Consider the following 26,792-nt stretch of genomic DNA (forward strand, 5'->3'; position numbering starts at 1 on the left):
ATGGAAATGGAAGGAAACTTACTTTTTTGGAGCAGGATCGTAAAACTTGTACTGATCCATTATCTTCTCTTCCAGTTTTTCTTTGTGTCTCCTTAATGTATTTAATTTATCACTGTGAAAATACAAAAAAAAAGGTAGATCTTGAAGGATTTGCTTGGATTTCACCACGGTGACAAAATGGAAGGGCAAGGCCAACAGTCACCAGGAGAAGAAAAAGGCCGTCCTACAGGTTAGAACTTTACAGATCAAAAAGTCTTCTTATCCAGTGCATTCAAGCAACAGAAGTAATTTAACCCTATTGATCTTATTCACTAACTGTCTAGGAAAACAAAACGCAAACACACCTTAATCTTACTGACATGTCAGTTTGATACAGTTGACATAGATAGAAGGTTCACCAGTTATGGTCTCAATAAAGAGAAGATAGGTAGTAGGAAACCAACATGCCTTGTATTTTGAACAATGCCAATGTTTTCAGAGAGTCGTGCTACAATGCTAAATTATTTCTCCCAGTTTTTTTAGCTACCATTTAATTGACATGCTAGCAAATCTACAGGCACAACTTTTCTTTTCAGAAGCCGGTCTGGTTTGTCTCTATCATATGTTCATCCAGGTGTTTTATTTACAAACACTGTTTCAATAATTTTTCCTGGTACTGAAGTAAAACTCAGTCAGTTATTCCCAGGATCACTCCTACCTCCTGGGTCTGTAAATCCAAGGATCTACCCTAGAGAGGAACAAGAATGTATTTTGTTCATCCTCACTGTAGTACAGGGAGAGCCCATATATCCCTGTGAAGATTAGATTGTTTGTAGATGTAAAATAGAAGAAAATAGTGCCATACTTCAGTGAATCAGTTTAAAAAAAGAGATTGTGAAAGTGGATGAAGAACTTGGATCCTTAGAGACTCTGTGTCCTTTAAAAGAATATTGTGTTGAATATTTATGGAAACATAAATCACTAAAATGAGCTTAAATATTGCTTAATTGGTGGCAACCCATGTTTAGTGCCTGGAACACATGCTATCCTCCACTCCTCCAGTATTCGCAAAAAGAAAAGGAGTACTTGTGGCACCTTAGAGACTAACCAATTTATTTGAGCATAAGCTTTTGTGAGCTACAGCTCACTTCATCGGATGCATACTGTGGAAAATACAGAAGATGTTTTTATACACACAGACCATGAAAAAATGGGTGTCTATCACTACAAAAGGTTTTCTCTCCCCCCACCCCACTCTCCTGCTGGTAATAGCTTATCTAAAGTGATCACTCTCCTTACAATGTGTATGATAATCAAGGTGGGCCATTGGGTTGGGGGGGAGGGAAGAAAAAACCTGGATTTGTGCTGGAAATGGCCCACCTTGTAAGGAGAGTGATCACTTTAGATAAGCTATTACCAGCAGGAGAGTGGGGTGGGGGGGAGAGAAAACCTTTTGTAGTGATAAACACCCATTTTTTCATGGTCTGTGTGTATAAAAACATCTTCTGTATTTTCCACAGTATGCATCCGATGAAGTGAGCTGTTGCTCACGAAAGCTTATGCTCAAATAAATTGGTTAGTCTTTAAGGTGCCACAAGTACTCCTTTTCTTTTTGCGAATACAGACTAACACGGCTGTTACTCTGAAACCTCCAGTATTGTACTTATTTTAATGAGAGACTACAGGTTTTTGTTAGCCGATCAGCAACTCATTCTTAAGTTCCTTCAGAGCTCTTGGATGCTGCTCTTTTATCATTTGGTTTTAGTACCTCCTGTTTTCACCCCTCAACATCTCACAGTACCTCATCTTTATTACTTGAAAAGAGTTGGTCTAGGGCATGGGTAGTCAATTATTTTTTATCAAAGTCCAAATTTCTTGGACAAGGCATAGTCAAGGTCCGCACTCCACAGAAACATTTTTCACACCGTAATAACAATAATATGTCAATAAAAAGATTTCACGGTCCATTCAAAAGCGTCTGCTGGTCCAGAGTTGGCCTACAGTCCAACTATTGATTATCTCTGGTCTAGGGTAGGTAGCTCCTCAGCATCCTCTGTGGTGGAGACATGGAAAGATACAGCTTCTCTACAATGTCTTTATTCTCCTTAAATGGTCCTTTACCTACCTGGGGAATCCAGTGCGCCCACCAGTTATCTTGATCTTTCTGCTTCTGATATATAACATTTTCGACACTCACCATTTCTTTTCTTGCCTATCAGCTTACTCCTACTTGTCACAAGTCAATATTTCTAGTCTCTTACATGTATTGCTTCTGCTCTTCATGATACTGTTCCTTGTTCTCCATGTTTTGCTCCAGTAGCATTTGGTTCTGCTGACTCAGCATCTGGATCTGGCTCAGGAGATGATGGTTCTCTTCTTCCAGATTTCCCTTTAGACGGGTAAGCAGCTAGACAACAGAATAAGAGGTAAATTTTCCTTTTGCACTTGACTTCACTCTGAATGCAATATAATAAATTAGAACAAGTACAGAATTACCTAGGTATAGAGTCATACATTTTTAAGGCCAGAAGGGACCATCATAACCACTTAAGTTTGACCTTCCTGCATAACATAGGCCAAAGAATTTCCTTCAGCGATTCCTGAATTGTGCCCATATCTTGTGGTAATTTGTCCTCACAAACCCTCTTTGGAGTAGGGGAGTGGTGTTATCCCCATTTTATAGATGGGGAACCGAGGCACAGAGATTAAGTGACATGGCCAAGGTCACACAGGGAATATATAGCACAGCCAGGAGCTGAACCCAGTGTCCCGAATCTCAGTTCAGCGCCTTACCCACAAGATTATCCTGCTTCCCAATATCCTTGACTTCTCTCTCCCCAGCTGTATCTTGGTAACATTGCCCTTCTGCTACTCAAAAGTCCAGCACTACAGTGTGCTGAGTATCTCCTGAGCATCACCGGACGCCCTCAACTCCCACTTAAGCAAGGGGAGCTGAGGGTGTTCAGTACTTTGTAGGACTGTGCCCTAAAAAGATGTGGTAGCAAATTCAACTCAACAGAAGTGGATCTTTAGCCAGCAGGTTTAGAACTCATTCAAAGCCAAAAAGGCCAAGGGGTAACTGGATTTCTCCCCCTCCCTCATATTTTGGTAAATAAACCGAGTACAACTTTTACCACAGGCAAATACGCTCAGTTTTACCAGTTCCTTCATGCTGGCTGTCACTGTTTCAATCACATGGAAAAATTCAACATAGTCATCAGGTTAAGGACAAAACACTAGTCCTCAAGCCAGGATCCCCGACTGCAAGGGCGAGCAGCAAAGGAAGGTGGTAGAGGGGTAGCTGGTTCAGGAAGTCAGAGGATTCCTCACCTTCCAAATAATTCCTGCCTCTGGGTTTAACCCCTTCTGAAAGCCTTTTTCTCCTGCCTTGCCCCAGCTCACACCAAACATACTCCCAAGGAGCAACATCTACTGTGCAAATTTCCTGCTACTCAGTGTTGTGTAACCAAATCTTCTTCCCTACGGACAGCGCATCACCTCTTTGATGTGCCTGCCTCAGAACCAATAAGCAAATGCGCAGCATGAGAGGCAGCTGAGCTGCAAGACTGGCTTTCATTTCAACTGAAAACTTAACCGCAGGTGATTTTCTTCTGTTGCTTAGAGCTCAAGGTCAACAATTTCCAAAGGACTGGAGCACATTTAAACAGATGCCCTTTTAACATAGAGGAAGACGGCTCCTTTGGAAAGGCTGGCCCTACCTCAAGCGGGAAAATGTCCTGCTGCTAGATGCTCACCTCACAGTGGTTATCAAGCTTGGTCAGGGAGATATCCATGGACTGGTGCTGCTCCTTCAACTCATCATAGCGAGCCTGCCAGCGGTTCAGCTCCAGCTGAGAATTATTCAGTGAGGTTTTCAACTCCTTAGTGTGTGCATGCAGCCCCTCATACTCTGCCTTTAGCTGGCTATGCAAGAAATTTACCCTGAAAATGAAGAAACCAGGCAGCTTACATATAATACTCAACAACTGAAAGCCACAATACCAGTATGCTGAGTCACGGTTGTTAAATCTAAACTGAATTTGTCAAGGCCAATTTTTAAATATCTCTTTACTTGATTGTATCTTACATGTTAGCTACAGCATCAACAGTATCACAAAATGTTCCATCTCTACAAAAGAATTGAAAGGAAAAGAATACAGAGCATAATGCTTACCACACCTCTTTGGTACTTAAGCATTTAGGATAGGTTACAAGTTTCCACGATAAAAATACATTTAAAAGCATTCTGATGTAAAAACAGCCCCACCGGGCACAGGTAAGAACTATCCATTGGAATTTATTTTTCTGATGCATGAAATGTAAGTGTTATTGTGCACTGTATGTCATAGACATTGCAATACTTCAGTAAATTAGACAACTTGTGTTTTTTTTTAAGTCAGTATTAATGCTAAAAATATCTACTATTCCTGAATGCCTTTTAAATAAATAATAAAAAAGAGTGAATTCTGACTGTTGACAAATAAATCAAACAAACCTACTTCTCCCCCAACCCTCTGAAATTTTGGGACACTGTTCCAAAGCCCTGTCCACATAGGAAAATGACCCAGGGTTGAAAAGAGGAAGCTCAGAGAACCCTGGTTTGCACAGCAGTAATGCAATAACCTGCATTCTATGAGAACAGCATAAGGGTATATCTTCAGCAAACTCAAAGAACATTTGATTTTTAAACATGGTTAAAACTATGATGTATACATAAAGCCTCAGGTCTTGCTTACAACAAGCCACTTCTTAAAATTTCCCCATAAACTTGCCTGAATGGTTCAGGTTCACTGGTTGTACCAAAAACTCTAGTTCTACCAGCCTGAAACATTTTTATCACCGTCTTGTCTAAACCTACCCAGAGACTAGCCTACTAGTGGGTTCCAGCATGGTTTAAAATGTGCCCAGTGAGTATACAAACCATTGAGCCCACTTTTAACCCATGTTTAGTTCTTGTACTTAAGCCTTGACACAGTGTTGCTAGTCTGGACAGGCTATTACAACTTAAAATAAGGAACATCAGAACTTTAACTCCTGGCACCAGAGTACCTCTTGAACAAATCAGAAATAATATCGTTACAAATGTAAGGGAGACAATATTGGGTAGCACTTTCAGCTGACACTGAATACAACATTTCTTCTACAACTTTTTGTAGCAAAGCACCCTCTAGTGATTCCTCAACAACTGGAAGGCATGTTCCTCCTGTTCCCCACCATGGGGCATATTCCACATTGATTTATGCCCCATGCAATTCCATGGATTTTCATGAGATTGCAATGCCAGAAGTCAGCACAGAATTTGGTCAGTAGACCCTTTATAAAACAGATCCACATGCGAACAGAAACCCCAGCCCCAGCCTATCTGGAATGAATGCAAGTCACAGCAGCAGACTACATCTGAATCACTGACTAACAGTACCCATTTACAATTATTAGAAAGCTGATTATCTACCAGCGATTAAGCAAACATGAGCAGATTAACAAAACAGAGTTATTAGGGAACAGAAATTCTGTTATGACTAGATACACTGAAGAAGGCTTCCAGGAACTTTATGTTAGCACAACAGTGGATTAGAGCAAGTCTATACTGCATAGGATTGAATTTTTACTAATATATGCAAAACACTGTTCCAAGCAGCCATACCTGTCCAGTTCTTCTCTCATCTTTTGATTTTCTCCAGTGGCTATTGCATTTGTTCTCCTTTCTTGCTGCAGAACCTCTCTCTCGGTTTTTAGAACGATTTCCAATTCTTCCAATTCTGCCTTGTATTTTACTAAACTGTTGTACCTACAAGAGACAAATAAGCATCTTCTGGGCTTTGCCTACACATTTTTATTCCTTTAGCACAAGATTTCTCAGTAGATAAAAATGCATCCATGAGAAAACAAGGCTTGGTCAATATGTATATATGTAGTTGAGTTCAAAAGAAATCTATAGTAAGTGAGTGAATTCAGGCTAGTCTATAAGGCTATAGGGAGACTGCACAATTATATTTTTGACTGAATTGAAATGCAAGTTGTAAGTACTGTGATCACACTGTACATCCTGATCAACCGGTACAAAGCAAGGATTTCTCTGCGGTGAAGGAAACCTAAAGGGAGGGTTCCCAGACACTACTGCACCGTTTACTCCAACACATCATTCAGAATCAATTACTAGGGGCAGGTCCCAAAGCATCTGTGCAGAGCATAAAGAGGCAGCCAAAAACAAGAAAGGAGTGAAATCAACTACTTATATCAGCGCTCAAATATTATATATAGGAGGCAGACAACGTGATCATGACATGTGAGTGCCAAAGGAGTGTTGCTGAAGTGTTGTAGCCTTTTGTAGTGGTTGACTGTGTTGCTCAAATGGTTCTACTCATTTGGTAATGAGAAATCCCAGAGGGTATCACAGGGGTTTATTTGCCCCAAGGCCTCCACTCTATTTCACCTTCTGATTTGTGCAGTTTGCCTATGGAGCCATCAAGGGCAGCAAGGAAGGCAGTGAGAAAGCGCAGTGGTGTTGTCTCTGTGCTGAGGACACCCAGCTTTACCGTGACATCTCTCCTGACCCTGCTGGCCAGTTGAACAATTTCCCGAATGTCTAAAGGAGACAGGCATGGATGAGGGGGTTGAGTGTCCCTTCCAAGCCACGGCTGCCCATTTTTCAGATAACACTAGTCCCTTACTGCCACCCTGATATAAGGCAGGTTATGGCCACTTTGCACCATAGTAAGTTGTTCTCAGGTGAATTTTCTGCAACTGGGGTCCTCTGCCAAGGTTTACATTTGCATAAACTGGGGTAGACTATATAGGAATCTGGCTCAGTGAAGTGGAAATGACCAGTGTCTTGACTTAGCACAGCTTTTTGTGACAATGGTGTGCAATCATTGCTGGAGGTGGGACAGCAGATTTTCACCCCCATAGCATGCTTCTGCTGGGGCAGGTATATCTGTTGTGATTCATGGAAGAACTCTGTTATAAGAAGAGTCAAAACAGCAACCAGGCAGAGGATAGAGAAGTACATTAAAAAGGTACAGTGAACAAATAGACTTCTACTGCATTCATCTGACCAGGCATTGGCAATTCTCATTTCAAGAGAGGTGAAAGCAGACCAAGGATAGTTACTTTGCAGCCACAGTAAACAGTAAAAACAAAACAAAAGAAAGAGAGCAGCACCAAAATGTATTGACTCTTGCCAAGTTATTTCTCTTTCAGGCTACCATCCCTCTCCCCCAGGGGTCACATTACAGCCTGTTCCAAATTCCAGCCCAGTGAGCTCCCTCACAGAGGAGTACCTGTCTACCAGACAAAAAGCTGCTCTTTACTATTCATCACCAGGGGCAGTAATGGAGTTGAATTAACCTTGTTTATTTCTCTCGTTCAGCTGCAGGACATTTTAAATACTGAGCGTTCAACGTCCACATGATGAATGGAAGATCCTGAACGAGGGGGATAGTTTCTCATGTAAACCTGAGGTATTAGGGGTTAGATTAGATGACCACTGCAGTCTCTTCTAACCCTATGATTCTATAATTATTTTCCCTTCTGTGAAAACATTTATGGATTTTTATTTTTTTTAGAAACCCCTTGCTTTATACCTCATGCTTTGCCTTTGAATCTTGGCTCTAGTTTAGACTTTTATGTCCAGCTTCAAGAACTATTTTCAAGAGACAGCCCGTGTCAATCCCAGAGTTTGACCAAACCAGCTCTACGTCAATATCCTGACAGAGGTCATCAAGGCCTTGTCCGTATGGAGCCGTACAGAAACTCTCTTATCACTGCCCTCCCGTTTCTGCAGCTTGACTGGCACTAGTATAGATTTGCTACCAGCAGCTTTACACCAGGTGTGCAACTCTGAGCAGGGTTAGACAATCTAGAGGTAAATCAGTCAATGGCCAGTCTTCACTAGTATCCCCACCATTGGTGTAGCACCTGTGCCAGTCCAATGGTGGGAAGATTTCACTATAGGCACAGACCAAGTGCATCCCAGTACTCATTCAGTCTACACTGATCAAGGACGTGAATGGCCGTATTCCTCTACACGCCTGTTCTGACAATATTACTTGGCTTCCACTTGCTGCTGCTCTGTTTGTACCGATACCATGGGTGGATATTTGTGACTGAGAACATTTTTAAAATGCACAGCCATGATGAGAAACATATGCAGAAGCAGCCCACAAAGCAGCATTACCAACCAGTCTTGGTAAGTTAATAATGCAAGTCCCTGCAACATGTAATTCTGCCTGGCAGGACCTATTTTCTCCAGTGGGAAGAGTTATTTCAATATCTGTGATGCATTACAGGTTTCTACACAGCAAGCCATACAGAACTGTGTAATCTCTAGCCGTGGTGGCTAGTTAGTTATTATGATTCCTTAGTAATAAGTGTATCCAAAGTACTACAAAAATGCAGAAGATGGATCCAGTTCCTCTCAGCACAAGCCAGCCAAACACAGCATAAAGAAAATGTTGTTTTGAATAGACGCCCTGTAACATGTCAACTACTCCTTTCCCTGCCAAGTCAAACCCACATCTTCTGTGTATGGCTAGGCTTTGGCAGACTATTTCACTGTATTTAGATACAACCTATGCAGTGGGACTAGGATCTACATTCATGATCATCATCATCTGAGAAAAAAAGCTATTGCCTGGCAGCCCGGAACAAAGAAACCTTGTTCACACACGTTACAGAGTAGACAGTTACTTCATGCCTGCTGGACACGCTCAGGAGCACTTACAAATTTTGGGTGCATTTCCTGGGTAGCACATCCTAGTTGAAGGTGAAAGTGAGAAATTTCCTGTCATCAGTTAAATACCTCCTGAGTAGCAGACGAAAACAGCTGACTTCGCTGCCTGCTATTTTGCTAACTTCCTCCCCGGACTGCTCTCAGCCAGTTGTGCCCCATGTTGCACACAGATTAAAAAAAAATGTGACATGCATATTTTTTTCTGACAGCCAAACAAAGTTACAGGCTGGCCTTACATAAATCACCTTGACTAATATTCTCCCAACTTGACCTGAGATGAGATTATGGAGAAGCGCATCCTACTCTTAAAACTGCCTAAATCAATCTCTTCTGAGTACACAAAAGGTCACCATCTGTTTCCACTCCAGCATTTTTCACTGGTAGTTACGTCCCAGCAATAGTTGGGGCAAGAGAGTCTGAAACGTTATCACCGGCATAGGCAATGATGATCATAGCGCTTATCCGTGACAACAACCTATTTTTCAGCAAACCACTGACTCCTCAGGCTGCAACTGTTTAATTATTGATACTCATCAAGAAAACAAGGAAATCAACAAATTACGTTTGCACACGGCAGTGTGATAATCGAAGGCAAGGCTTACATCAGTGGGAACCATTAATCAGTCTGTGAAAGACACAGCAAGCAGGGATGGTGCCTGTGTAATCACTTATAGCTCATTTAGCTGACAGTCAGGCAGCTGTCCTGTCATACAGCTCTAATGGATATGTTCATCACAGCACGTTTATTTCTGTTCCCCTCTCAAATCCTGCTTGTATGGCCAGATCCTTCAAGTTTAGGACAGAAAAGTTTCTATTAATCCACCTCCCCAGGACACTGTCAACTTAATCTGAGCCTGAAGTTCAGCTTTTATATACAAATTAAATGTGAATACAGATATGTTGGGGAAAATAATCAAAACATTAAAATTAAAATTCTTTGGGTTTTTTTCTTTAGAGCAGGGAGTGGGAAAAACACATTCTTGAGCATTAGACCAATAGATTTTTACATGTGGAAATACAGTACCAATAATGATCACCAGAAAGTGAAAATGACTAGCAACTAAAAGTGGAACATATAAGTCTAATTTCATTGTGCAAACTGAAGCACCTAAATGGCATAGAAGGGTAAAAGTTAGAAGGAAAACAAAATATATTAAAAACATAATTTATATCTATCCCAGCAGGGTCCCTTAGGGTATGTCTACACAGCAAAGAAAAACCTGACTCGGGCTCACTGGTCTTGGGCTGCTTCATTGCCGTGTAGACGTTCGGGCTAGAGATGGGGCGCGGGCTCTAGAATCCTGCTGGGTGGGAGATCTGAGAGCCCAGGCTCCAGCTTGAGCTTGAACGTCTACTCTGCAATTAAACACTCCCATAGCGTGAGCGCTGTGATCTCCTGACACGGGTCAGCCACAGGTGTTTAATTGCAGGGCAGACATAGCCTCTCTGACAGTGGTTTTCAACCTATTTTCATTTGTGGACCCCTAAAAAATTTCAAATGGAGGATCCCTTTGGAAATCGTAGGTATTAGTATGTGGACCCCTAGGGGTCTGCGGACCACAGATTGAAAACCACTGCTCTAGGACAACCTCTGTTGTCACAATAATCCATATCTTTCCTCCATACAATTCTCATTGATTCATATTGTTTCACAGTTCTCAAGATACAAATCATTCTCACTTTGCTAGTTAATTAGCTGATCTAGAGGTTTTACCCTGTGACTTTACCACCACAAAACAGGACCAGGGAAATCTTTTAATGGTCTACATTTTAAAGACATTAAGGGCAAAATTTTCACAAGTGCCTAAATGATCAAGGATCCTAAGTCCCATTTTCACAAGTGCTTAGACACTTAGGATCCTACATTTCATTGAAAGGCACCTGCTTTGTAATTTCCAAATTCACCCTGTTACAATTTCAAATACCTACTCCTTTGCAGGTGATTATGTTTCCAATCTCAATCCTTTGATGAAAGTAAGATTGGGAAGGAAGGCCTCCAAATGCAATGAATTACTCTGATGAAATGTTAGTTATGTCTACTTTCAGAGAACAAAAAGGAAAATAGAAATCTGCAACATGAGTACTTAGCACACACTAGCCATGCAATTCCCTTGGGTACTGCTGAACTATAATTCCCTTAAGTAGTGACGATTCAGCACATTGTAATGCATCTTAAAAATTCATACCTTTCCCCAAGAGCTTTGTGCTCCAGTTCCAGATTTTTATGCAATGTTTTCAGGCAGCTGTGCTGCTTTATTAGCATTTCATATTCTGTGGACTGTCGCTCATGCAGTGAGGCAAAGTGTTCGTGGTCCTGCAGCAGTGACTCATATTCAGCTTTTAGCTGCTCTTTCTGTTTCAGTAGATTTTCATTCTCATTTTCCTTAGCTGTCTGCTGGTTTTGGAGTAAAGCATTCTGGGCCATCAGTGAAGTGCTCTGGGAGCTCAGGGTTGAATTTTCTACCTAAAGTTTCTCAAGTAAAAAGTAATTATATTTATATACAAATGCTGGTACACACCACAGACATGCTATTCAGTATACACTCAGAAGTGAGTAAACATACACAAGGTGCTTATACAGTTATTGGGAACATGAAGAAATTTGGAAAGGACACTTGAGCAACCTTTTAGTATTACTGGTAATGTACAGGATATGAAGTCATGGCATACGTGAGATCAATGTTTGTCCTGTAGCAAGAGAATCCCAAAGCTGGTACAGCAATATTAAGACTAGAATTGAGAAAGGTAAGCAACCTAGAACATTTGGGTCCCATGTATAACTCTGACAAGAGTGTACAAGAACTGAAGTTGCTCCATGTTTGTATACAACTGAATGCAAGTTTGTTAATTTCATCTAAGGCAAGTGGGGGTGAAATTCACCACTGTGCAGGGGGCCAGTATGAATCTATATCTCAGTTAAGATCACTTTTAGTACTTAAGTGGTGCATTGGCTTTGTGGTGACCATGTGGTTATGAGAAGGACTAAGTGAATCTAAACTGGTGTAAAGTGCATGTTGAAAAGATGGAAGAAAGTAAAGTTGAAGTAGAGGGCAGTGTAGGGCTAGTTAAAAAAGTTTCCATTGAAACTGCTTTGATAGAAAATTGGGTTTTCAATTAAATGAAATCATTCTCCAAAAGTTTCTGCTTTTCATGGAAAATTCTGATTTTTCATCACGAAACCAAATGAAAACTGAAATATGTTGATTTGGATATGTCGCCTCATTCTCACTTCCCCGGGAAAGTTCTTTCTGGGACACAATATGAAAAGAAAAAAAGAACTAACATGAAGAAGGAATATATGATATGTTAGCTGGAATAGCAAATCTGGATAACTAATTACTTCTTCCCAAGTACTATAAATAGCAATTTCTTAATAGTGATGAGCCAAGGCTGAAATTTTGGATCCAAACCTTTTTAATTTGAAGGAAATTCAGATCTGAATCTGAACTCCCCTGCTTCAGCACCATCTACACTGATTATTGTCAACGCTGAAAACTTTCTTCTCAGCTTCCATCCTCTCTACACAACCAAAATCAAATCCAGAGTTTACTGACAAATTGGCATTTGGCTCTTCTGACCTGGAGCTTGGCTGTTTGGGTCTGCAGAGCAGTGTTGTGCTCCTGAAGGAAGACACTTTGCTTCTGTAGTGTCAGGATCTGATTGTTGAAAGAGACATTCTGCATTTCCAAGTGCTTCAGCTGTTCTTTAAGCAGCTGCTTCTCAGCATGGAGGGCTGCATTCTAACAGAGAAATAGAATGGAAGTGTGGAGGGAGAAAAAAATTAAACAGCTGTTCTGATTATTTACAGCCCTATCAAAGGTGAGAACAAACTTCTGATACCCCTTAAGCTCTGAAGTTTTAGTAGCAAATACTTTACAGCATTAAATCAAAGTTAGGATAGATGTTATGGTGCAAGATTCACCCCTGGACAGAGGCCAGCACAAGACCTATGTGTCAAGTCCCACACAGACCCTAAGGTGAGGGCTTAAGTGGTGCATAGGCCTGGTGTTGGTTCTCTGCACATGAGTGAATTTCCCCTGCAATGACAAAATCATTCCAAACTGTAGTACTTGTCTGATCCATTACCACAGTATCAGCGCTCCTGACAATCTTTAATGTATTTATCCTCATAACACCCTGTGAGGCTATCAGCCCCATTTCACAGATGGGGAACTGAGGCATGGACTTGCCAAAGGTCCCCCAGGAAGCCTGTGGTGGAGCAGGAAATCAAACCCCAGTCCCAGGCTAGCACTCTGACCATTGGACCATTGATCCCCTCTGGAGACACAGAACTCGAGGTTGCTTCCTACTTTAAAAAATGACATAAACATCCCCAAATGCCTTATACCTGCATCCTGAAGGAGAAGACTTACATTCCTTTCCAGCTCTATAGCCCTGTCTTTCACTTTCAACAGCTCCATTGTTGTTTCTCTGTGTCCCGTCTCCCATTTCTCTTTCATCTGGTGGGTGGAAACGAGTTTTTCTGCAGGAGATTTTAATGAGTTCTGCACACATTGCCCATCTTCTTGGCTTTGCTTAAGAACTTCAAAGTCCTTCTTTGTCTGTGAAGTAGACAAGAAATATGCTTGTAAAACTGGCTTTTTGGAAAGTAATTGCAGCACATTCAAATAAATAAAACATTAACAATAATAATTAGGCCTTATGCAGAATTTTTTCTCATGATTTCAAAATACTTTATAAAAGATGGGGCGGGGGTAGAGTATCATTATTCACATTTTATGGATACGGAAAGTGAGACAGAGAGGTGAAATTATAGATCAGGAAAAGAATGCACATCCCTCACTCCCAGCCAGGTGCCCTCTCCACTTGAACTCCCTGCCTCCTAATAAATAAAAATAATATAAAGGTTATACCTGGGGTGGGGATTTTAAAAAGAATTCGACATTGGCATAACTCTGCTCTCATTGAGATTATTATTTTTTACTTGTATTACTGTAGCACCTAAGAGCCCTAGTCATGACAAGGAACCCATTGAGCTACACGCTGAACAAACACAGAACAAAAAGATGGTGCCGGCCCCAAAGAGCTTACAGTCTAGGCATAAGACAAGAGACGGCAGATGGGGGTCAAACTCCATGACTTCTAAAGGAAACAGGACTAAACCGAAGCTGAGCCCTCTTGAAAATCTCAACCTGGACTTCAAAAAAACAATAATGCCGGCATTATTATTAATTATTATTATTGACTAGGACAGAGGTGGGCAAACTATGGCCTGCGGGCCACATCCAGCCTGCGGGACAGTCCTGCTCGGCCCTTGAGCTCCCGGCTGGGGAAGCTAGCTCCCGGCCCCTCCCCTGCTGTCCCCCCATCCCCACAGCCTCAGTTCGCCGTACTGCCAGCGCTCTGGACGGCGGGGCTGCGAGCTCCTGCCGGGCAGCGCAGCGGCGTGGCTGGCTCCAGCCGGGCAGCGCAGCTGCCAGACATGCTGCTCTGAGCAGCATGGTAAGGGGGAGGGCAGTGGGGGGGGGGTTGGATAAGGGGCAGGAGGTCCCGGGAGGCAGTCAGGGGACAGGGAGCAGTTGGATGGGGGGGAGGTTAGGGGTTGGGGAACGGGGGGGTTGGATAGGCGTGGGAGTTCTGGGGGGCCTGTCCGGGGTGGGGGTGTGGATAGGGGTCGGGGGAGTCAGGGGACGGGGGGGTTGGATAAGGAGTGGGGTCCCCGGGGGTCCATTAGAGGTGGAGGATCCTGGGAGGGGGCGGTCAGAGGACAAGGAGCAGGGGGGGTTAGATGGGTCGGGGGTTCTGAGGGGGGCAGTCAGGGGCGGGAAGTGGGAGGGGGTGGATAGGGGTCGGGGACCAGGCTGTTTGGGGAGGCACAGCCTTCCCTACCCAGCCCTCCATATAGTTTTGGAATCCCAATGTGGCCCTCAAGCCAAAAAGTTTGCCCACCCCTGGTCTAGGATATGATAGAAGAAGGCATTTAAGTCAAATAGGGGTTTTTTGCTACCTGTTCTTCTTGAGTAAAAGTGCATGTCTGCCATGCCAACCTACAGAATAGCTAAACCTTACACCTTGAAATGGAGTTTCCTCTTACCGTATTTAGCTCATTCTGCAACTGCTGATTCAAGTTAAGAGACTCTTCCATTTGAGCCTCTAACAATACAATCTTTTCTTCTTTAATGGCTAGTGTTGTCTTTAATGCAGAGTCAGTTTTGCTTTCCAGAATCTTATATTTGCTGAAAGATAATGAGAACAGCATTCCAACATTTGTCACTGGAAAACATGCAACCATCTGGCTTGCAGACATTTCTCTCCCACATCACAAATCTCATAATTACATGTATTTGCTTCCTCATACACACCTGGTTTCCATCACTACTCTATATTTTTGCATTTGAAAGATTACTGAGGAGGAAAAAAATTGCTTATGGGGAAGTCCAACAGATTTTAATATGGATAAAACCAATTCAGTTCTACAGAAGAACAAGAACTACAGAATTCAATATAGAATAGCCTTTCTAATTTTTTTCTTAACCATAATGTAGAATTTAATAGAAAATTATATCCCTGCTGTGGATTTCTATAGCTTGGGGGGAAACCCAATCCTACAGAATTCTGCATTAAGCATATAATTCTCCATTACATTCTATAGGACAGTTCAAAAAGCCTATAGAAAGAAGATCTTTTTTGTTAAATTCTATAGGACTTGCCCATCAGGGATGTCCTGTGTCACACCTTACACATTGCATTTATTTTCACATCTAGCTGGATCACCACTTAAATGTTAGAGGCATGGAATGCACCATATAAAGGATAATGGTCAAGTACAGCATCTTTTACCTTGCCAGCAGAGTTCAACTATAAATATAGTTAGCAGGTGGCAAAAATGGTTACCCATCTTAAATCTAAAAGTCACCTCCCTTCTTAAGTGAAGGCAGAACTTAGGACACTAATCACCAGAAGGGTTTCCAGAAATAGGTTTCATGAAGACAAGTGAATAGAAATCAGGTTACTGGATATGTACATGCAAGGCTTGATTCTGAACCCACACTAATTTCTACACGGGTATAAACTCCTTTGATGTCATTGGTGTTACTCCCGGTATAACTCACTGTAAAAGAGGTCAGAATCCTACTCTCCACCTGCTAAATTTATAGGGGGACACAAAACACCTGTAATCCAAATGTACTGCAGTATAATGCTATGTAATGATTTTACAAAGTTAATGTGACCAGTACAGCACACTGAACTGGAATTTATTCTCCTTAAAGTAGATACAGAACACCCATCTGTGGTCGCCTTCCATTAAGACTTGTTACAGTGGCTTTGTTATTGTTAGAAAACAAAATCTAAGACAAACAGTTTCATGTAATTTCTCTTGGCTAGGACATGAAACCGTGATTTCAATGGGAGTGGGTGGAAGTGGGAGAGGCACAAAATGTGAAAATGAAAAAGCAAAAGGCTGTGGTTAGCAGGGTTTAAGGAGTTCTGGAGTTACACTGTTAAAGGAGTTCAGTTTCCTCACTTGTCATTGCCATTGTCATCCTGTAGCAGCAGCTCTTTGTTCAATCCAATCTTCTCCAGCTCTTGGCTCAGTTTGTCCATCTCACTAGACAACTGTTGTCTCTTTAACTTTTCAAGGACCAAATCCTGTAACAACACAAACATCATTAACCATCATACAGAAGACAGTGATAATTATACAGTGCCAGTGATTTTAAAAACCCTGACGTATGATAAGGGCATTGGGTGAAACCCTGGCCCCATTAAAAACAAAGGGAGTTTTCCCATAGATTTCAACGGGGTCAGGATCTCACTCATTGTCTTTTGGGGCCTGTTTCTTCTCTCAGACCTGTGTAAATTAAGAGCACCTGCACTGTACATCACTGTGAGAGGAGAATCAGACGCTTTGTTTTTAAATAGCAATCTATTTTCATTCTCTATTTAAGATTTCTCAAATAAAATAGAAGGATTTTTCCTTCAGATTTTTGCCTTTGCTAATTTGTATTTAATTCTTTATGCTTCCATTAGTATCACTGTTGCTAGCATATTGTAGCACTGAGACAGGTTTGTTAGTGACTTGATATTGGGCCAGCAGAGGGAGCTCACAGTCTTCTGAGTCCAACCAAAAGAAGAAGAAGAAAGAAAAACGTTTTAGAATTACATGTAAAAGTTTTTCTTTTTGTAATCTTCTGAATAGCATAAAAATTAACTAATGAAACACAAACACATATACAGTGGTGGGACTTCAAATTGCCAATTTCCTGTGATAATTAAATAAGATTTTCAGTTTACTAACCTCTGCGTTTACAGTACTGAAGGCATTTCCTAAACCTAGGGCTTGTTTACACGTGGAAATTTACCAGCATAATTATACAGTATAACTCCCAGTGCAGACACTCTTATTCTGGTATTCAAGTGCCTTTTTCTGGTTTAAGTTATGTTGCTTTCAAAGCAGTATTAATTATGCCAGAATAAAAAAGTGTACACCCAAGGAGTTATACAAGTATAAATATAGTGGCATAATTATACCAGTATAATTATGCAAGTGAATTTCCTTGTGTAGATGAACCCTAAGTATGTAAAAGGAAATACTGACATGTATTTCTTGGTTTCATTGTCAGACTCCATTTCCAAAAGCAACAAATGATTTTGGGTGCCCAACTGGAGATATCTTTAAAGAGTCCTGATTTACCTAAGCACCCAGAATGCTTTTGAAAATTTAGGCATATTATATACATACACACACACCATAAACAATGGGTGAAATCCTGGTCTCACTGAAGTGAGTGGAGTTTTGTCATTGACTTCCATGGAGCCAGGATTTCGCCCAGTACTTACACTTTAGTGATTCAAATAAGCTATTGGAAAAATGGTATTATAAATAACGTGTCAAATTTAAGCTTGCACACAGGACCCAGAGCTACTTAAATGGTTCTGATGACCTCTGAGATGATTATATTCCAACAGGATATGGATTATGGGTGCGAATGCCTATTTTGACATTGAAGGTGCAGATTCTTTTAACTGTTTATGCATGTTCTTCCTACTGACAATATGACTGCCATAAATTTTCTTTTATATCTCTGTATTTTTAAAATTTAAATTTAAAAACCAGAGGACACTGTCAGTTGATGTAAGGATTTAAGATAGGGCAAAATGCTGGGCAAAATTCTTTAACTTAAAACTACCTCAGGGCGTTATGCTAAGGCTTGGTCTCCACTACCAACGTGCGTCAGTATAACTATGTTGCTAAGGGGTACGGAAAATACACACTCCAAGTGACATACTGACCTAACTCCCACTGCAAACAGTGCTATGTTGATGGGAGGGCATCTCCTCTTGACATAGATGAGTCAGGATTTCGCCCTAAAGGACTAAGTCTTTACCTATGGGAGAAGCTCTCCTGCTGGCATAGGTAGTGTCTTCACTAAGTGCTAAAGTGCTGTAATTGTAGACAAGCACTAAGACTACTTCCTCACCAAGATCCTTTCTTAAACCATCCTTGGGAGGAGAGGGGCAGACAACTGATTACAACCTTTTCCCCAAGAAACATTTTCTAAAACTAAAGCAAGTGGATGTTGAACAGCAGCTAGAATGAATTAACAAATGTGGGTTTTTTTTAAATTAAAAAAATCAAATGTTATCTCCCCGAAGAAATTTAGCCCAATTTGTACATATGAAATCATTTTTTTAGACCACAGAAGACTAAGCAGAGGTATAGATAATAACAGCACTCAGGTTTTCACTTTATCTTGTAATTCTTGTATTTCACTTTATCTTGTAATTGTAAAGTAATTCTGAAAAACATCAGCCTAATTTGTAAACTAGACACTGGTGGCTTGAAGACTTTTAAAATATAACCAACTTTCAACATAATAAGTATATGCTATGTGCTTATGCTGTGGCATCCCTTAAAAACTTGGTCATTTAACTAAGTTACCTCAATATCTACAATATTCCCTTACATGTCCTTATACTTTCCACAGAAAATTCTTTGAATACTAAAAATACTTCCTTGGACACCAATCCTGCAACCACATCTGAATGTGTCCATGCAAACCCCACTGGTTTTAACAGGGCTCGGCCTGGGCTAAAGGCTCCAGCCATATGGATACGACTGCAGGAACAAGTCCTTATTAACCTTGTGCAATAGGTATGCTTTTAAGGAACCACTACTGTACAATACATGAGGCACAGTGAGTAGTGTTGCCTTGTGCCACAGCAGAAAAGGGTCAGGACTCCTCTGTAGTGAATGCAAAGCTAAGCCTGATTATAGAGTTATGGACACAAGACAAACTGAAGTTCTAGAATTCTACTTCCTCGGACAGCACCACCTGTGATGCCCAGAGTCACAACTAAGGGTCTCTCTGTTTCCTTAATTCATGGTCTGGATCAAACTGGCATGGAATGGACCACTGTCTACACTACATAGCATAAATTAAATAAATAAAATGCATATGATTAAGGCAATATTATTATTTTGATTACCTCTCTCAATGTAGCTAGTGTTCTTTTATCAATGGTAACTTGCTTTATAAGGTCTTTATTGTCTTTTTCAAATTCTTTCATCTTATTAGATGAGTCTCTGAATCGAGCCATTTCTTTTTCAAGTGTTCTGTTTTCCTTCTCCACAGCCGCCAGCTTTACTGTGTTATCATCCAAAATAGCATCTTTCAGCTCCACCTGCTGCCAAAGCCTTTTTGTTTCCTTCTCCAGAAACTTTTTGTCTTTCTCCAGTTGGGATACTTCTTGCTCCAGCACTTTGTTCTCCTTTTCTAACCTCTCCTGCCATTTGCTGGAAAACTTCAGCTCTTCAAGTTTTCTCTGGAGGGCCTGATTTTCACTTTCCATTCCCTGTAGCTCTTTCTCTAGCTCTTGGGTTTTTTTGCTGCTGTTCTCCAAGATCTGCTGAAGCCTCTGATTCTCAGAGTTCACACTCTGATAGCTCAGCTCCAGCCTTTCTGACTTCTTTCCCAGTGTTTTTAACATCTCCACATTTTTCCTTAGCTCCTCTTTCTCCCGCTCCAGCTCTTTATTTTCTGCCTCTATCTGTGCCATTTTTGTGCTGGTGAATCTCATGGTCTCTACCATCCTCCTGAGCTCCAGGTTCTCTTCATCCAGTTGCTTGTTGTCCCTCTGCAGGTCCTCTAGCCGGATGGAAACGTTCTGTAAGGTATCCAGGGACTTTCTCAACTTCCTGTTCTCCACTTCCAGATCCCCATTTTCCTGCTCTAGAACCTCAACCTTCTCTGTTACAATTTTCATGGCTGCTGCCTTCTTTGTGAGCTGTTCAGTTTCCCTCTCTAGCCGATGGAGCTCTTTCTCCATTTCCTCCACTCGTTCTACCTTTTCTTTAACCTGTTCAAAATCTTTATGCAATTGTTTCTTCTCAAACTCCAGCTTGCTGAGTTTGCCACTAGTCTCTGTAACTGTTTCATGGAGCATCTTGTTCTCTTTTTCAATGTCTTTTACTCTGGCCTCGCTACTAACTTGAGCCCTCTGTCTCAGGGACAAAACCACTTGGTTGAGGTGGTCATTCTCTTGTTTGAGGTCCTTTATCTACATTAAAAATAAAATAAGGAGAGAGTTATCTACAGTAGAGTAGATGGCACCTGAGGTGTTCCTTGTGAGTATGTTTTTTTATAGCAATGTAGAATCTGGCAATTTACCCTCGAGGCAGTCAGAACTCTGTATTAACAAAACAATGCCCATTTAACACAACACAAATTCTTCAGCCATTAGCCATTGTCATCCCTGACTCAAACCCTCCCCACCAACCCAAACTAAGGAAGAGACTTTTTGAAGAAAATTTGGTTTTATCTAGCCCTTTTAATACCATATACGAGGTATCTCAAGGTACTAGTGAGTTAAACATTATGCTTTATTCCTTTCAAATTTTCAACTAAGCAGGTCTAGGCAGAGTCAGTACATGGATGGGAGATCTCCGTGGAAGAGCTTGGACTTGATTTATGAGGAGCCACTCCCGTCTCTGAGTCAGATTGAACCAATGCTCTAGCACAGTGCACAGGGGCACTGTTCCCTCTCTTTCTAGGTTCATATTCTCCACTCATCACTGTGAAAACTGAAAGCACAGGTGCCCTCTTTCTTATAAGATGTAAAATTAATGTGCTGAACACTAGTAGTTGTTAAAAAGTTCATTAAAAAATATTCTTTGTAAGGGAAGAGAGTTCATTATGATTTCTTGGCCAAATTCCAGCTGAGGTAATTATGTTGGACCAAATACTCAAATCCTTAGTCAGATTTTTACCTAGTTCTTACTCAGGCAGAACACCTACTGAAGTCAAATGGAGTTAGGCCCGAGTAAAGGACATCCCTACTCTAGTTTTTGTCTACCGTAGTTTTCTTCACTTCCTGTCCTAAATGTGAAGCGTCCACTTCCTATCATGTCATGAGGAATTCCTATGTGCTTTTAAAGAGCGGCTGTGCTTCACCACAGCTGTATTTCAGAGGTGGAGTTTTCCTGGAGTATAAATCTGTAAAGCACTTCAGAATGCTTCAGGATGAAAGGCACTGTATAAATGCAAGGTTTATTTTTATTATTTAACCTCACCCCAGCCTTGTCACACAAATCAATTTCATATATTTTAAAAGCAAGCACACCATCCTCCATGGACCACGTCTATTCCCATTCTTAAATTACTAAGTATGAATGACACCTTGTAAGCTTGTAAAATAGTGGTATTGTACTTTGAATTGCATCACAGCGGTAAAGGCTGCATGGTATTTAAAATGTCAATCTATGGGTGTAGTAGCTTTCTCAGCATTTTTTTACTCAGATCAAGTAAGTCTAAGGAAACTACCATGACACACAGCTGGTATCAATCCAATCTTCTTCAGCAATATGGGATTTGAGTTGTACATCCTAATCTGTCTAGTCAAGGCTTTTTGAAGGGCAGGGAAGAACCAATGTTACAAACAACCTGAAGGTTGTCAAAGAGCAATGGAATGAGCAGCAGACACCATCCCATGTAGTTACTTTTGCTCAAAGACATCTTGACTTGTATTTGAATGAGTGTTCTGCATGCAATACTCTCTGCGGTCTATTACCAAGCCCCTGAGCCATTGAGACTCTCTAAATGGCCATGGTAAAATGACCACTACTAAGCTTTTGGATCAGATTTATGAAGTCAGCACCTGTCTGTCTTTTTCAGCTTTTACAGTCTCCATGACACCCTGTAGCTGTTCTTTCTCTTTTATCAGCTCCTCGCTTAAGGTCTCCAAGTCTTGGCTGCTTTGTTTCTCTTTTTCAATCTGATTTTGCAACTTCTCAATCTGCATGGAAAAAGCACCACAAAATACATCAGACAACAAACAGAACCATGACTATTTCTATTTCAGAGCATTTTGAAAAGTAGAGATTAAATAGATGGCCAAGATGCTATCCGTTCCGGAAGGGTTATGTCAAACCAACAAGACTGAGGAAACTAACCCTTCCCTTCTGAAAGTTGCCAACCACTGTTTAACCAACTATACAAATTTAGGTCAGAATTTTCAGAAATCTGAAAGTCAGTCAGAGAGTAGGGGTGAAATCCTACCCCTATTTAAGTCAATGGTAAAACTCTCATTGATTTCAATGAGGCCAGGATTTCACACCTGGTACCTCAAGTTGGACACCCAAAATGGAGGCACATGAAATTAGAGAAACTTCTAAAAATGTGGCTGCTAGCTATCCAGCAAATCTGAGGGAACTATGGTTTGGTTTACTGTTGTTTTTTAAATTACCTCTTCCTCCATTAAAACCTTCTCTATCATCACCCCTTTTCCACATTCCCTATATCTGACACCCAGGCCCCTTGTGTAGAAGTTCTGAGTCCCCCCACCATTAATATTTGTTTTGCTGCTGCATTAAAAAAAACCCAAAACCTTCCCACTCTACAAAAATCCATTGTTCATTCTTGGACATGAAGTTTTGTCAGCATCAGGAATCTCAGCGTCATAAGTCTCCATACAGCATGTGTGAAGAAGACACATTTTGTTAAAATAAACCCAGTGTAAGATACTTTACAAGTCTTATATCTCTTAGTATCAACAGACTATGTACCACTGACACAGTAGCTGAGCAGCCAAATGACTGTGCAGTAACTTCTTCTCAAATCTCCTTGAATACGTGACAGAGTCACCAGCAACATGATCAGATTGTGATATTCAATCAACACTTGTAGACTAGGTTAGCTCCCATCACAGTCTATGTCCCTGTTCCAAAGTGATGCATCATGAGCAAAGAATTTTCTGTTTCGTGACTCTCAGCTGTTCTTGATCACAACACTTTAAACCCACTGGCATTTCTGCTCCTCTGTTTCATGCCCACACATTCTGCCCCGCCCCTGCACTGGCATTCTGTATTACTGGGTAATCCTACTCATTTAAAGGAGGGGATCAAACCTTTAGGTAACCCAAGCTTGGTAACACTCTCCCACTGCCAAAACAGGAGCAAATCAGACTAAAGCTGGGCCCATAAGAGCTGGTACTGATATAGTGCCACAACTTGAGGTATCAAAGAAATATGCATGTGGTAAGTCAAAGTCAACTGCAGCTGTTCAAATGACTTAAGTTGCTGGGCACCAGAGACATTTGTTGGACACTTTATACCCTTAGATCTCAAGTTCTGAGTGTTTTAATTAGAGAACCTAGCTTGAATGACTGTCACAAAGGGGCCACGTGGGAGTGGAGTGGGAGTAGGGAGAGATGAATTTTTACAGACTCTCTCTTGCCCAGATAGGGACTCTGAGAAGTGGATTTTGTTCTCTCACCTTGGCAAAAGCATCCCTCAAAGTGCTCCCTGTAGTAAAGGGACGTCAACCTCCGCTCACTGGCATAGAGGCAGGTACCGTGCTAATTATAATCAGCCAATCTACGTCTAGACTACTATCTACAACACAGCAAATGGGCTCTCTCATTTAGGGCATCCTAATGATCCAGCACATCTTTAACGGTAAGCTGAGCAAAGAGGGGAGCCATTATGTTTCAGGGCTGAAGTGTTGTATAAGCTTTTATCAATACGACAAAAGACATTGGTTACAGCAGCAAAGAAAAAGGCAGGAGTAGGCCCCATATCACGTTTAGTGGGTGTAGAGGGGTGAGGAGAACTAAGTCCCTTACATGGGAATTCTTCAAATGCATCAAACTAACAAGCATCCTGTTTCCCCACTGGCACTGGGGTCTGTTAGCTGGAGATCAGAATGCGTGCTGTAGCCAGACAAAACCCAAGCAGGTGGCTGTGGCAGAACTGAACACTCCTTTCCAAAGGCAGAGCTGGGCTGGCACATGAGCTAGAAGTATTAACAGTCGACAAGGGAGTGTAGCAAAAAATGCTACTAGCAGCACATTCATTACCAGGAATGAAAAGAACCCGTGGCTTTGTGGGAAAGGGAGATGCAGCAGAACGTTGTGATAGCCAGAAAAGGAGACAAGGCGGAGAAGTCAATCAAAGACCGTGAACAGTAAAGGACATTTCTTTAAAAATATATCGGGCTGAACTCGCCTCTCATGTAACTTCATTGATTTAAATGGAATTACACTAAGGGTGAGTGTAGCCCATTAGTTTTCTCCTCCGTAACAGAACAAGCTGAGGAAATACTTGTCACAGGAACAGGCAGTGGGACAAGAGCACAATCTGCCAGTGGCAGAATAGCTCTATGGAGTGCATATACAAGGAAGAGGAAGACTATAAGTTATCTAGGCAAGCACTGAAAATTAGTTGAGAACCTCATGCAGAATATGCATGAGCTCTCCAGAGTTGGCAGTACTGCCATCAAGCATCACTCAGGAATGCTGTAAGCTGCAGAGTGTAACAGGTCTAATTCCAGCACACTGTTAGAAACAGCAGAATCAGCTCCCAAATAGCTAGGCCAGCATGAACCTAGTGAGAGTTACCTTCTTGCTAAGTTGTTGATTCTCCTTCTCCAGCTCCACAAACTTTAGGCTGCTCTCTTCTGTGGTCAGAGAGAGATCTCTGAGCTCTTGGATGGTGTTTTGCAGGCTCTGATTGTCCTTTTCTAGCTTCAGAATGCGACTCGATGCACATTCGTTCAGCTCAAACACAAAGGACTTCCTAGCTGTTGAAACATAAGAATCAGAATGCAGAAGTTTATACACATTCATAAACAGGTTATCATTTCTAGGATCATAAAACATAGATAATTAGGGCCAGATCCTTATTAGCACTTCAGCTGAGCTAAGGTGGCAGAGTGGTCCCTAAGTAAAAACACCTACATAAAAAAATGGAGCATACTTCCATAGATAATAGTTACATCCCTTCATGAACAGGAAAGTGTCCAAAGACACGATATTGCAAAAGCTGCTTATTTTCATAGTCTCATATCTAAGAGTCAGGTTAGCTACTAAGTTGAATGGTTAACTAGAAATGTTTGGTGAGACACACTGGACTAGAATCCATCACTTTTGCTGAGATAGAAATGCTTACAAAATCAACTTCTGAAACTAGGGAAAATGCCATTTTCAATCATTTATACCATGAAGTTGCAGCTGCAGCCAATTAAAACTTTTATATCAATTAACCACAGAAATAGCTCACGTGAATGGGTGCCAGTGCTCTGAGTTATCCAGCTACTTCAACAGGCACACACTGAAGCAGTGTGTGTATTTTAAGGCTGGATACACATGCACTAAGCAACAATCACAGAGAATTCTCTATGAGTGAGAGTTTTGCCACCGACTTCAATAGAGCCAGGATTTCACTCCAGGTGTTTAGAGTTCACAAGTTTTATCACATTTCATGTGACATTTCCCAATACCAGCGTCTCCACTGCACATTTACCTTTTTCACCATGTTTGATTTTAGTAACTCAACACTTGAGTAGCTAAAAATCTACTTCCTTTTTTCAAATGTAACAAATCTACTCTCTACATAAAAATCATATGTTTAACATGAAAGTGACATTAACTCTGTGTTCTCATCTTAGAAAATATTCATTCTTACAGGAAGAAAGACAAAATTCAGTGCTGTTACAGCCCCTTAAACAGCACTTACAACTGGCAGAAACTCCTGGGAGGCTGAATGGTTCACAACATCCATGATCTGTATGAGCAATACACTGGTGAGTTTTGGTTGCATCGACGTTTAACACTAATACCATCAGCATGGTTCCATTTCAATTCTATTCTGAAATAAAGACTTTAAAAGCGGCTTTATTGGTTTCCATGCTTATTGTTACCCAATGATTTCTGTATCAACTCTGCTCAATTTAGAAGTAAAAAAAATGGTTTTTCTACGTGCCATCCTTCCAAACTCAACCCGATATCCAATAGTCAGTCAAGCTGGGTTCTTTCCTGGTCATGCATCACCATAGCTAAAATAAAAGTTCTGCAGACCAAACTGTGCTCTCAGTTACATCTGCACAACCTCAGCTGTCCTCAGTGGGACAAAGTGTAACTAACTGGAACTTCATAAATGGAGCTGGTTAAAAAGTAGGAAAACATTTTTGTGAACGATTTTGAAATTTTTAAGTTGTTTTCATTTCACAGGGTTCAAAAAAATGAAATAACTTTTCTGGTTTTTTTTTCAAAAATTTTAATGATTTTTTTATTCAGATTTTCAAAATTTTGTCCCCCGCTCCCCCTTTTTGTTCCCCTTTTGCCACTGAGTGCAATAAAATAAATGATGTCATTGATTCCCCTCCACTTTTCTTTTGCTACTCTGGAGAAGTTTTGAAAAGCTACAACTTCTGAAGAGTTACAGACTGAAAGAGTTACGAAGTTTATCCTTAATTATTATTCCCCCTTTATAACTTTTCTAAAGTTGAGGAAGTTCTGAAAGGTTACAGAATGGACAAACAAAAAACAAACATGAAAAATGGGGAAGAACCTAAGCATCATTCATTTTAATGCATTCAGTGGCAAAAAAGAAATACAGGAAAAAGCAAAAAAAGGAGGGGAAAAAACAGAAATGAAACAAAAATTCTAATTTGAAACGAGGCTGAAATTTTTGCCTCATTTCAAATTTGCCATTGAAAAATTGCACTGTTTTCCCAAAATGTTTCAATGTTGATGAAACCGTATTTTTGCTGCACAAGAAGAACCAGAATACAGTTCACCCTCTCTGAACTTTGCTGAGCTCGCTTTGCAGGGCTAACAAAGT

At 41.0% G+C, this 26,792-nt stretch overlaps 1 protein-coding gene across 4 annotated transcripts in view; it reads right to left on the reverse strand.

The window, feature by feature from the left end:
* Positions 1 to 26,792, reverse strand: part of CCDC88C (coiled-coil domain containing 88C) — a 126,004-nt gene that overhangs the window by 15,133 nt on the left and 84,079 nt on the right. For all 4 annotated transcript variants that reach the window (XM_073349437.1, XM_073349436.1, XM_073349434.1 and 1 more), the window contains exons 13-24: positions 24,569 to 24,750; positions 21,830 to 21,967; positions 19,163 to 20,233; positions 16,197 to 16,321; positions 14,766 to 14,907; positions 13,084 to 13,272; positions 12,289 to 12,450; positions 10,897 to 11,174; positions 5,624 to 5,767; positions 3,735 to 3,921; positions 2,241 to 2,386; positions 23 to 112 (exon numbers count right to left, since the gene is read on the reverse strand). In XM_073349437.1, coding sequence (XP_073205538.1) covers positions 23 to 112; positions 2,241 to 2,386; positions 3,735 to 3,921; positions 5,624 to 5,767; positions 10,897 to 11,174; positions 12,289 to 12,450; positions 13,084 to 13,272; positions 14,766 to 14,907; positions 16,197 to 16,321; positions 19,163 to 20,233; positions 21,830 to 21,967; positions 24,569 to 24,750 — 2,854 coding nt within the window. The remainder of the gene's footprint in view (positions 1 to 22; positions 113 to 2,240; positions 2,387 to 3,734; positions 3,922 to 5,623; positions 5,768 to 10,896; positions 11,175 to 12,288; positions 12,451 to 13,083; positions 13,273 to 14,765; positions 14,908 to 16,196; positions 16,322 to 19,162; positions 20,234 to 21,829; positions 21,968 to 24,568; positions 24,751 to 26,792) is intronic.

Source organism: Lepidochelys kempii, chromosome 6 (genome assembly GCF_965140265.1).
Source record: "Lepidochelys kempii isolate rLepKem1 chromosome 6, rLepKem1.hap2, whole genome shotgun sequence".
Classification (NCBI taxonomy): Eukaryota; Metazoa; Chordata; order Testudines; family Cheloniidae; genus Lepidochelys; species Lepidochelys kempii.